At 33.8% G+C, this 13,417-nt stretch overlaps 2 protein-coding genes across 4 annotated transcripts; one reads left to right on the plus strand and one right to left on the minus strand.

Moving 5' to 3' along the window:
- The first annotated feature begins 556 nt into the window (after positions 1-556).
- LOC128263771 (ADP-ribosylation factor-like protein 4A) lies at positions 557-7,163 on the plus strand. Of its 3 annotated transcripts, none has more exons than XM_052998960.1 (5): positions 557-698; positions 756-875; positions 942-1,039; positions 1,096-1,198; positions 6,390-7,163. In XM_052998960.1, the coding sequence occupies exons 1-5, from the start codon at positions 633-635 to the stop codon at positions 6,939-6,941; spliced, it is 939 nt and encodes a 312-aa protein (XP_052854920.1). In that variant the 5' UTR covers positions 557-632; the 3' UTR covers positions 6,942-7,163. The 3 variants fall into 3 exon arrangements, with proteins under 3 accessions (XP_052854920.1, XP_052854921.1, XP_052854919.1); XM_052998961.1 differs by having other exon boundaries at positions 569-698; positions 772-875; XM_052998959.1 differs by having other exon boundaries at positions 573-701.
- Positions 7,164-8,381: 1,218 nt separating this feature from the next.
- LOC128263772 (uncharacterized) lies at positions 8,382-13,031 on the minus strand. Its single transcript, XM_052998962.1, has 3 exons — positions 12,726-13,031; positions 8,773-8,893; positions 8,382-8,692 (listed from the first exon to the last, which is right to left on the minus strand). The coding sequence occupies exons 1-3, from the start codon at positions 12,880-12,882 to the stop codon at positions 8,506-8,508; spliced, it is 465 nt and encodes a 154-aa protein (XP_052854922.1). The 5' UTR covers positions 12,883-13,031; the 3' UTR covers positions 8,382-8,505.
- Positions 13,032-13,417: the final 386 nt, after the last annotated feature.

Here is a 13,417-nt window from a genome sequence, read left to right on the forward strand (position 1 = left end):
CATTTTTTGAGGGGGTCTGGAAGTACTTTATTCGGCTCCTCTTTTAATGATATGTATTAGTACTTAAATGGTTATCTGAACTTTTAAATAATGGCTTATATCTACTCTGTAGTCATATTGCTGCCTGGGGGACCGTTAACCTCCCAAGGCCTCCTTCTCTTTCGCCTACGCTTCTGGTTCACAGAAACAAGGATGGCCGCCATATCAATTCAAATTCTTTCGTGCCAAGGCTTCAGAGGTGCATCGAAACAACTTGGACTATAAACGTACGGTTAGGAACGTAAATACTACCACTTTTAAAAAAGGTTGTGGATGGTGTTCTATGGGACTAGGCCATAAAGCGCATACAGAATCAATTTATTTATAAAACTTATTTTAGTTAAGTTAAGTTTAGTTAAGTTTTATGTAATTGCCAGTTATAACGTTTTAAGGTTTCATAAGCTGACCGACCCAGAAGACGCTTCGAAATTTAATAAATTATAAAATGTCCAAATTAGAAGAGATGCAATAACGCGGTTCCAGTGTAAGCGGGTATATAAGAATAAAACTAAAGTAATCGGTAGCATCATTGCAGCCTCTTTTGTTATCGAATTACAAGAAAATCCAATTGAGCATAAGTAATTTAAAAAAGAATGGGGGCTACCATGGTAAAACCTTTGGTAAAAAATGGAAACTTGTTGGATGCTTTGCCTTCTCAGGTAGTTAAAAAATTATTTCCAAACTTAAAAAAAAACAAAGATATTTTTAAATTGAAGGCAACACTACATGTAGTTATGTTAGGATTGGACTCTGCGGGGAAGACCACGGCATTATACAGACTTAAGTTTGATCAGTATTTAAATACAGTGCCAACTATTGGGTTTAATTGTGAAAAGGTTTGTATACATAATATATATTTTAAATAATCATAATTATGCTACTACATAAAAATCATTTTTTAGGTACAAGGCACTATTGGCAAAGCAAAAGGAGTTCATTTTCTCGTTTGGGATGTGGGAGGGCAAGAAAAACTAAGACCACTTTGGAGAAGCTATACACGGTATTATACAAATATTTAATTATGTAAAAAGTCAAATTTCTTTATATTGCCTTTAGCTGCACCGATGGCATTTTGTTTGTTATTGATTCTGTTGATACAGAACGCATGGAAGAGGCTAAAATGGAGCTAATGCGTACTGCTAAATGCCCTGATAACCAGGTACGCAGAAACTTAAACCTTACGAAGCCGCTAATTTTACATGTATACAAAAATTATTAACTCTCTTCTGAGGGTGCCTCGCAGAAGTCGTCGTTGCAACGTGTGGGGATATAGGGGTGCCGGTAGCTGCTCCTTTATGTTGGAATGGTGGATGGCCTCCATAATCCAGTGGAGTAAGGCGGTTGGGGTCGTTGCAAATTCCAGTAAGAAACAGGATGGAAGCTTCTGCTTACGAGCCAAACGCAAAGAATTTTTAAATAATTATTTTCTGTGCAGGCGGATCTGAACCCGCCAGCCAAATGTCTGGCGGAAAGTTTCCGTTAGATTTTTCGAAAGTTAACAGAATTAACAGATTGATTCCGTGAGGATTTTTCAGAAGTGAAAACTGGAACAGGTCTGGGAAATTCAAATTCGTGTGAATCTTTCGGAAGGGAAAACTGGTACAGGGCTGATATTGTATATATCCACACATTTTTCTTTTTTTTATTGGGACTGCACATTATTTTTTATTTATATATTTATTTTGCATCCTAGCACTACGACTAATTAAACTCTTAGTTTACTGTGCTACAATACAATACAATACAATATTCTTATTCTAAATTACAATTTCTTTTGATATAAAATTAACATAAATTTAAATTTGCGTTAAAATTGATTTAAATTATAAAAGAGTTTGTGGTAAAGTAGACTAAATTTGTTTGTTTGGGCGCTTTTTTTTTGACTATGGGGTGCGGTAGTTAAAAGTGATTTGCAGAACTCGACAATTAACGGTCGGTTAACAATTAGATTATTAGTTCTTTGAGATAAGGCTAAGGCTTAACTCAGAAACCCGGTACGACGGTTCTCTAGTGTGGATAATTTTGTGGAGCATTGTCAGAGTTCTGCGCGTTATTACAGATTTAAAATCCAAATTATAAATTTATTTATTTGCGTGTTCAGAAATATGGTCACGGGGTCTCAGCTTAAATACATATCGTGCGATGTTATTAAATACTTCATTCATTTTTCTAAAGCTAGTAGCATCACAACTAACAAAATCTTCTATGCCATGCAGTAGAGATGGAGTTAGATAGGTCTTTGCGACTAATAATCTTATTTCAAGAGGAAGATATTACTGGCTAAGCCCGTACGTATTCCCTACTGCTCTGTTTTTGTGGTCGTTCCAGGTTAGGGTATTGTTGAAAGTGAAGCCCAGGTTAGTTGCGTTGTCGACATACGGAAGGTCGTGTGTTCAATTCGAACAGGTTTTAAATTCTCTGTTTTAGTTTTTTTCTTGTAAATCATCATGCATTTTGACTTTTTGGGGTTAAGGGCTAGACCATTTGCACTTGCCCACTGATTAGTGCTTTGAAGGTCCAGAGTTACAAGCACCGACACAGTCATTAATACGACAGAGAGAACTACTAGCGTATAATTGCACATCGTCAGCATCAGTGTTAAAAAAAACTGCAGTCAAAGTAGCAGAAGTCGCAATATTTTTGCTTTTCACTGCTCACTATTATAAAGGAAATCAAAATTTTGCACATAATAATTGATGCAATGGAACTTTTTGAAAATGACGAACAATCTAATCATATAAATAAACTCCAAGCTTCTACCTTATTCGCTCTAATCATTAATTTTTGGCATTAATATAAAAAAAGAACAAGTTTTTTTATTTAAACCGGTACAATACATTTATTGGTTGTATTGGTAGATTAGTTTTAGATTTCAGTTATTATTTTATAAGCTCTTAACGACACACGCCACATGCACAGGAATTTTTGAAAAAGGAAATAAACAAATCCGAATTTGACCAGATTATAAGTCTGATCAATTACTCAATTCAGTGTTGTGTTATGTTACTTTTGACAACAGAATATGGTTATTCAATACGCACCCTCAAAAACAACATTTCATAACGTTAAACCAAACTTATAAATCAATAGCTACTTCATTACTTATTCTAATGTGGCTAGTGTGCATTCTGGGATATACATTGTGATCCAGCATTTGGTGCAACCCAGAAAATCCCGTACAGATCACTATTGTTCTTATCTTACTTTAAACGACATTTGAAATAAAAGTAAACTTTAACTATAGTAACTGAATAATACTTAGTAGTACGTAGAAATAAAATACAGCATGAAGGAATGATTCAATCAGCCATCTTGCGGAAGTCCCAGTTAGTCACGTAGCTTTAAAAACCTTGCTGCTTGCAACAGTTTGGTAAAGATGTCTGCAAGTTGATTATCTGTGGATATATACTCAATGCAAATAACGTTATTCTCTACTTGCTCTCTTGCAAAATGATATTTAATATCGATATGTAAGGTTCTTTTAAGGCATGAGGGATTATTTGCTATACTGATGCTGCCTTGGCTGTCTTCATAAATTTTTATTGGTCTTTCCAACTTTAAATTTACACTATTCAGGAGAGATTTTAACCATAAAGCTTTTCTCACGGCTTCAAATAAGGCCATGTTCTCTGCTTCAGTCGAAGAAACTGCAACCAAACTTTGTCTTTTTGTGTTCAAAAAAAAGGTTTGAACCAAACATCTTAAATAAGAAACCAGTTGTGCTCTTTCTATCAATATCATTTCGGAATTGTACATTAAATGTACATTAAAATTGTACATTGAACAAACAATAAGGGCGCATTTTCATCAGAGATAAGCACTTCATAATTTAGATTGTTTGATAACGGTGTACTGACTGCATTGCAATCGTAAATATTAAAATTACTTAAAACTCTTTTTATGTAAGCAGACTCACTTGAGTTAATTGTATTCTCACTAATACTTGTATCTACTCTTATTTAAATAAAGATACGTATTTAGTTTAAATCAGTCATTCTAAACTTTTCCATTAAATACTTTTTAAAACTATTCATTCTCTCCATTGCTATTACCACGTCATCAACATATAGCATAACATATATGTTTTTCTTGATATGATATAAATACAACGATCCACATGAGAAAAAAAAATAAAAAACAGTCTTTTATTTCTTGTTCAAAAACTTCAAACCAGCATCTAGGTAATTTACATACATTTGTGTTACTGCTCGATACGCCTTGGGGAAGTTGCATGTATATTTCCTCATTCAATGTGTCATTCAAAAATGCAGTTTTTTACATCCATTTGATGTATTTTTAAATTATATTGAACTGATAATGACAATATGAATCGAAAACTTGAATTCCTTGCAACTGGAGCAAATCAAAATTTATCTTTATCTACTTAGTATTTCATCGAAAGTAGTTGGGACATAATTAAAAACCGTATGAGCATTCAACAAAAACGTATTTAAATTTATATCGTCTTCTCTGTATGATATCTTTGGATTGCTCTTTAATCTCTCACTTATTCTATTTATGTATATATTCGGTATCCTTATTGATGTTGTCAATATCACCAATTATAACTGGATTATTGCAAGTTTCCCGTACTTTTATTCGGGAAAGTTATACCCCACATTCTTTACATTCATTCGGAAATTCCTTACTTTCATTCAAGAATATTTTGTTTTCTCTTTCCATACTTCTTACTTTTGCACTTCTTACTGTCTTTTATGGATTCTTTGTGCTCATTTTCCTTAATTTTCCTTTCTGCCAATGTTTCAATAGCTGTAATCACTCTATTTAAGGATGGTGGCAGTGTAAGCGACAAATGAGAAACTTCATCCATTTCATTTATTCTAGCACCTGAAGCTAATAAATCACACATTAGCTCGTCAAAGATGTTGAAATGACTCATTAGTGTCGTGTCACTCACTAACTTGAGTGAGCAAACTGCGACGCAAAACTTCTGCGCTCGTAGATAGCGTCCAAATTCCCTAGAACTTGACGCGACGAGATGTCGTTTCCTGCGAAATTTAAAAACGAGTCGCTCAAATACTCTATTAGACTGCTCTTTGCGCACCGCTCTGCTCTTCGCCATACTTCATCAATTGCATCCAGCACCAGATTATCTATAACCTTTAAAACGTTTAACTCGGCAAATAGGGCTCTGATTCGAAGCTTCCAGACAGAGTATTTTTCGTCGTCGAACGGCTTTATATTCCGTTTTCCCTTCTCCATGTTTTTTTTTGTTTTTTTTTTTTTTACCACACAGACGTCTGTGCTAAATTTCACCACCGAATTTTTTTTTTTGTTTTTTCTACACCTTAAATCTCCTAAATGTACACTGGGCCCATAACCTGTTTTAATTCTTTAGCAGCAAGACAAATAACACAGTCAGATTAGTTTTAGATTTCAGTTATAATTTTATAAGCTCTTAATGACACATGCCGAATGCACGGAAATCGTGGAAAAAAGAAAGAGACAATTCCGAATGTGACCAGATTATAGTTCTACTCAATTCAGTGTTGTGTTGTGTTATGTTATTTTTAACAACAGAATAGGTCTATTCAATACTTTTCTTTTAGAAAATTTTTTCACATACATATCATTGAAAAAAAAAGAAAAACGAAAAAATACAAAATTTATGCGAGCAAAACAAATCCCAAACGAAAAATGTACACGTTCGACAAAGTGAAAAATTTAAGTTAGTTTAGGTAGTCAGTGTGAAAAAAAAGTGTTGATGAGTAAATAATATTAATTTTTTGTTATAAAAAGTTGCTAACCGTTCATAAGTAAATAAGGACAAGCTTCTAGAAACTGCAAATTCTACGTGCAAATATCTTTTTTGCTCTAATCATTATTTTTTTGCACTAGCAGATAGCTATAATGCTAAAAATATTATTTTTATTTAAACTTTTACAATACCGGTACTCGCAAGTTGTTTTAGTTGCGGTACCGAACCGCAACCGAAATAAAAAATGTTTACCAGAACCAAAACCGTAATCGAAATAGTTATATTGATTGTAACCGTAACAGTAACCGAAACAAAACCCGATTTTTGATTTCGGTTTTAATTCCTGTTTAATGTGTAAACACATTTTTTTGGTAAATACTTATTTTAGTAAAGCTTGCTAGCGAAAAAATGAAAATCTACACTTTCAGCCTTTGTTACCTAACTGTGCAGTACCTAAAACTTCACTCTTATAGAATTAAAATGGTGGATATTTAAATATATATCGTACCTATGGATTTGACCAACGGTTTGGTTTAAGTAGCTATTTACACTCTAGAAAACCTTTATTTCCTAAACTAAATAATACATTAAACTATTTTAAACTTAATAAACTATTTTTGTATATTTAAAGGGTGTTCCCGTGCTGATATTAGCGAATAAACAGGATCTTCCAAACGCGTGTGGTGCAATGGAGCTGGAAAAACTTTTAGGACTGAACGAACTGTGTAATCCAGTGCCGAGTATATCAATGCTAACAAGTTCCAACTCTTCTTCTACAATTAATTTAATTGGCTGCAGTGTGTCAAACCAAAGTATTACAGAAAGCTCGTTAACAGAACAAACAGCGAGTCAATTGCATTCATCAATGATTCATATAAAACCTGCTCTTGAAAGCAATGACCAAAACTGCACTTTAAGTGGAGGAGCATTGCCATCATTCATTTATCCGCATTCTTACAATGAATCTGCTGCATTGGACCAAAAAGTTCAGCGTGACGTTAAAAACAGTTTTCATAACAAAAAACATAGCAGGACATCCTCCAACTCAGTGCAATTTAGAGGGTGGTATATTCAACCGACTTGTGCTATAACTGGCGAGGGTCTTCAAGAAGGCTTGGACGCTTTATATGATATGATTTTAAAACGCCGAAAAATAAATAAATCTCATAAGAAGAAGCTGTAGCATAAATAATCGACAGTGCATTTCTGTCAGTGGTTTTTAAAATTCTTTAGTTTTAGCACAATTTAATAAATAAAACCGCACAGTAAAATAAAGATTTATTTGATTTAAACTAACGAATTCTTCAATCCTAGCGAGTACAACATTTTAGCTCTCTAAAAATACCCCTATCATATTTTATTCACATGCTTTTTATTATAATATATATTAACATTTAAACCAAAACTTTTTGTAATATTTACGAAACTGCCTTTTTAATATTTAAATTGTAAGTATACTTTTATTTATTCGCCATTTTTAAAAGAGATTTTTGAAAAAAGGAATGGAAAGAAGATATATACCGCTAGACCGGTTGATCTTTTAAATCTGAGAAAGAACCAAAATAAAATGTTTTGGAAATAAAAATATTTGGCTATTTAAATCCCGACCTAGTTTTTATCTTATTTGAGGTAAATAAAACTTAAATGCCCCTGAACTTATCCAATATATGCAAAGAAGATACAAGTTAAATTTTTGACTTTGTCAATCGTGTAAAATTTTCGGTAGGTATTTGTTTTTGGTCTCGGCATTTTTGTCCAATGAACATAATTTTTGTTTTCCCTTTCATCTTTTCAATTATATGTATTTTAAAAAAATAGTCTTAAAGAAATGCCTTTGAATTTTTATGTATTTTTATAGAACCGGTACTTATATTTCGCTATCGGTAACGGTTATTCGGTTGCTATTTATTTCGGATACGGTTTCGGTTAGGCAAAAACCGGTTACGGTTTAGATTCGATTTTAGCGGTTGATGGTTTAGATGCCTGAACTTAGTAAAAATGCCGTTATCGGGTTGATCTCTTTCAAAAAAAAAGTTTTAAATAACAAAACGGCGTCGACTTGAAAACAAAAAAGGTTTTTTAAAAAATTTTTTCGACCTTTTCGAATATTTTGATAATACTTAAAACCAAAATTGTTTAAAGTCCGAGGCAGACGCGATAGAGAATAGTATAAGCAATATCTATCTATAAATAAAACTAGCTGAACAATTAATCAAATTATTGAAAACAACAAACTTACTTAATCTAATTTGAAAATATATATTAAAAAAAAGCACAGCTATCATTTATTTTCGTTTTTTTTCGATTCCTCCTATTCGTCCTATTCCTATTTCTATATTCGTCCGATCCAGCTCTTTCCGACTAATATACTACCTGCAATAAAAAGACAGCTTTCGGGAAAGGTTCATGCCAATAGCTTAAAAACTGAGAGACTAGACGGACATAGCCAGATCGACTCTCCTAGTGATGCTGATCAAGAATATAAATACTTTATAAGGTCGGAAATGTCTTCGTCATTGCAAGGGTTGAATACGTTTTACCGGGATAGTTTTCAACTCTAGAAAACTGTTCAGACTAAACTTGGTTGCGGTTCACGATATTATAAAATCGACGTCATGGTGCCTTTGTGCCTTGATAGTGCCTTTATTTTTGTTCATACATTAAACCTTTTTTTGACTAAAGCAACACTTGTATTTTAAATATTGTGATAAAGTACTGTAATGTTAGCCCAAACATATATTTTTTATTCAGTTAGCATTTTTTTTTTCGTTGTCCTTTCCAACATCGGGGTACTCCAATGTAACACCGGGTTCACATGTGAAGATGGGACAGCAATAAGGAAAAGAAGCGGTTTTATTAGTCTTCTCTGTGTCCAATTTACATTTGTCGTTCGCTAGGGGCAGTGGGCCACAGTCTTCTACAAGTTCCAAAAGCCTAAGAATTATTAATAGATGTATAACGAAATACATTTATAATGGTAAGTTTAGAAATAATATAAAGAGAAAATGTCTTACTTTGTTTCATTTTCTTCATTTTGTACACAAGTAGATCTACCGCAGAAGGGAGTCAGGTCCCAAGACTTTCCGGGCTCAACAGTAGCACATCGAGTTGAAGCAAAACACATTGCCGGAAAATCTAAAAATGATAACGAGTAATAATATATAGATGAGTAAAGACAAAGGACACACGGTTTTTTCTTAACAGCTAATTTAAATTGTTTTAAACTGAATTTAAAAAAAAATTGCAGCAATTATAAAGAAATTGTTTTAATTTAAGTTCAATTATTTCTTGTTGAATTTTTAAACCCTTGTGAGCAAAAACCAATCAGTTAAACAAGGAAACAATGCAGCGCAGTTTGGACCTACAAATAACGAGGCAGGATGCGTACCGCCAAGTAATGCTGCAGATTGCATCATCCAATGGAATGGGTTTTATACCAGATCCCAACACATCGGCGCTACAGGCTGTCAGTGGAAAGCTTATGACTGCATGGTCGTTCAGGTACGTGAAAGGAAAGCTAAAAGATGAGCCAGCGACAGGCGCAACTTTACGTCATCTGCGTACATAAGGACACGCGACTTTGTCAAGACTTGGGTTGGGTCGTTAATAAATAATGTAAAGAGAAGTGGGCTAAGGTGGCTCCCTTGTGGGACGTCCGAAGTAACTTGAATCAATTTAGAGACATAGCTTTTAATGTGGACTCCATGTGTCCTACCACGCAAATAGCTCAAAATCCATGTTAGAAGATCAATTGAAAACCCTAGCAAGTCTGACTTCCGTACAAGAAGAGAGTGATTTAGGGAATCAAACGTTTTACTAAAACAAAAGAGAACGCTATAGTCGAGTTTCCCGACTATTAGATAAAAAAATTCAAACAAAGCATTCCACCTACAATACAATCCATCCGTCGAACTGCATAGACAACACTAGAAGCTAAGTACGTGCAGCACCTTCACTCCCCGCTTACAGATCTTTCGTGCAGCGATTACCGGCAAGCAGCGGCAGAGCAGCGGCATTGCGGAGACATAGGCGCGTCAGAGGACTTCACAACCACATAGTCTCTAAAATTAGAGGTCGATTTTTAAAATTTTTGTGTCTACCGATAGATATGACCGAAACACACGTACATAGTCCAACATGTCACGATCAAACATGTCTCATAGCGACTTGACAGAGTGGGCGTGGCTTCGTTTGAAATAAACTTGTGCTGCTTAGGAAACACTAGAATCTGCATGCCATATTCCAAATCTCTAGCTTTTAAAGTTTCCGAGATCTCGGCGTTCATACAGACGGACAGACAGACTGACATAGCTAGATCGACTCGGCTATTGATCCTGATGAAGAACATATATATAGTTTATGGGCTCGGAAACGCTTCCTTCCACCTGTTTCATACATAAAAACCAAGATGAGATTAATCACTCGGGTCACATTTATAACGAAAGACGTTGGTTCCAAGAGGTTTGTCGTAGTCCTGCGTCTTATAAATCGACCTACAAAGATGTTGCAAGTGGGGGGTAATAACGTTTTCGAAAAGCTTGGGCATAGCGGACAACTTGCTTGTATTTGAAATATTTCCCTTTTAATAAAAAGGAATAACAACTGACTCACTTCAAATATGTAATTAATTTGTGTAGTGGTCTGCACAAGGTCTCACGTCAGGAGCCGGTGAGTAGACTGGCTTAACCCTTTGCAGATCAACGAGAACGGAGTTTCCACTTAAATTCGGACAAAAGGTTAAGTTTGACTTGGACATTGCAAATGAATAAGACTTATGGGGACGGCACGAAGCTGAATACGTTGTTTGATTGTATTGACAATTGATCGATCAGTGTTCGCCGTGGAATTTTTAAACGATAGCGATGCTGGGTAAGAGGGGATTTACGCTTAGTGCTATCAAAATTATAAAACTGTTTTAGATTTTGTGAAAACTGGATCCTACAACGAGTTAAATAGCCACTATAACACCGAGCTCTGAAGTATCTGGAAAAGGCGCTTGCGAACCACATGCTTTGTATTTATTAAGAAGTCTGGACTTAACATTTTTTAGACGTCGCAACTCTATATGAAACCATGGAGGTTTATTGTAACGAAACACACCTGTGTAAGAAGGATTTCAATCCATTATAAAATATATTAATGGCCTCTTCCATGTTAGTGCATGAATAAAGTTCGGACCAGTGAAAGCCATACAAGTATGTATGTACATGTTTGTATATACATGTTTTTAAGCGACCAAAACCAAAGACGAAAGCAGTGGATTCGTTTAACAGACTTTTCAAAACGTTTCTTTAAGTCTGTTCCTCCATCAATATTCAGAAAGATGTGTTGTATACCAAAAATTTCAAAGTAAAACAAAAATCGTTGGGCCGTTTAAATTAGTTGCAAAAAGTCTAAAAATGTAATTAAAAGGACAAAATTATTTTAAAACTATTGTGTTTATACCAACTATGTTAAGGCAGCGTGATTAGCACTTGAAAACACATTAGCTATTTCTAACGATTTCTCTCTAAATAAGCTAGGTTTTCAAAAAGTCGCCAAACAAACGTTTTTTCTACCGACCTGCCCTGCACAAAAGAAATGTTCCAGAATTCTAAAACAGGGTCTTAAAATTTTGTGAAACCGACAGAGGTTCAAACATTTTCGTTTTGAGATCTACCAAAAAAAAGTTTTTTTTTTAATTATTTTTGAACGGAAAATCGGATCCAATTAATTTGCCTTTAGTCTTGGCTTAATACTTTCACTTAGGTGACGAAAAGGCCCAGAACTGTATTGTATATACTGAACTGAAACTAAATAAAAGCTTACAAAGTCTGGGAAACCAATAGTAAAGCTAACAAAAATTTCGATTTGTAACACGAAAACCCTCGGTAATGGTGAATTCCATTAATAAAAACATTTATTTAGCCGAAATGTATACAGTACGCTGATTACCTGCAAAAGCCACTTTGAAGGGTTTGTTCATTTTAAAGAAGTATATTAATATTTAATCATAATTCAGCCATTACTAAAATACCCTATAAGTTAAATTAAAATTTTAACATGAAAATTTGGTTGCAAATGACACAGATAAAATCCATATCCTTCTCATTTGCCGGCTGATTTTTGTAATGGTTTGTCGAAAAAATATATATTAAAATCACAACCCAAACGCACTTTTTCCCCACTTCACCATGCCTGGTAACATTTTGAGAAATACTAAATAATATAAAACAGGTTTAAATAAAATGTTCTTAAACATTTTTGAATAGCCCCATTTACAAAATTATAATTATTTAAGCTAATGTAATAAAGTACAAATATTATTTTTGTCAGCATTTGCTTCTTAAGTCGTATTCTGGTCTAGAAGCCTGAATTTTGGGTATTTTACTTTAAAGATAAAAAAAAACGAAAAACATTTTTGACATACATTTTTTTATATTGGCATTTTGGGTATATAAAAAAAAAAAGGAAAGGATAAATAAACAAAATTCTCCGCGATACATGCCGGTGGAGTGGGGTCTTCAAAAAAAAACGATACGTCCTAGTTGGCATGATTTCAACAATTCTAGAGATCGGAAAGCAACAAATAAAACAAATAAATAACAAATAAAAAAAAAATTAAAAAAATTTGTAATGTCTCGGACGCCACGTCACAAAATCGGCTGTATCTCCTTAAATAATTCGAGTTTTAAAAAATCGTTTGAGGATCATATTTTTAAAAGTCTAAAGTGCAAAAAACTCGATTGTTTTAAATTTTTAAAGCAGAATTCCTCCTTAACACATGTAAGAAAGGGCTTAAAGTAAAATTTGACCTTGAGCTTGATTTAAATATATATATATAATTTAAGCTTTTTTAATGAAAAAAAATATATACATATATATATATATAATTTTATAAAATATCTAAATCAACTGCTCTTATCGAATCTAGAAAAATAGTTTTTGGTAGCGAATAAGTATTAACACGGATAATAAATGTACTTACCTCTTAAGACATCAGCAGGAATAAGACGTTTGAAAATACGTATTTCGCCACCATTGGCAGCTTCATCTATCGCAAGTTTTGGTTCAGCTCCAGTACAAAAAAATGGTATTAATGTTGCTAAAGTTGCAACAATTGCAAAATTAAAACAAAAACTCATTTTAAAGATTATGTTGAGTTACAGCTTATCATAAACAATCAAAAATATCTTTGTCACGAGTTAACAATAGTGGAAATTAACACAAAAGAAACCAAGCGCTAAACCAGTCTGTATGTAGCGAAAGTTAAAGATAAATTAAGCCCACAAACCAGACACGCCTCTACTTATGGGGAGATCATACATATATGCAGCGGCCATCTCAGTTAAAGCTTTTGAGTTGGCTTCAACACGGCTTTGAAAGTTGTTACATTATAAAAAAACAAAGCCAAGCTTTGTGCTTTGGCCCGGTTTTCGACAGCGTATGTATAGTACAAAGTAACCATCCGAAGGTACCGTGTACACACATACCAATGAATCTATGATTTCTGAGTAACTTTCTGTAGATTTTTGGCATTTTAAACGGAAAATAAAAAATTAACAGAGCAGAGCATGGCTGTCCTATCTTACACATTTCCCAACAATCCTTCTCTCAATTGGGGGTCAAGAAAAATGACGAGAAAGAAGTATCTTGGCATTTCCAGGAAAAAGTAAAAAA

This window comes from Drosophila gunungcola, unplaced genomic scaffold (genome assembly GCF_025200985.1).
Source record: "Drosophila gunungcola strain Sukarami unplaced genomic scaffold, Dgunungcola_SK_2 000018F, whole genome shotgun sequence".
Lineage (NCBI taxonomy): Eukaryota > Metazoa > Arthropoda > Insecta > Diptera > Drosophilidae > Drosophila > Drosophila gunungcola.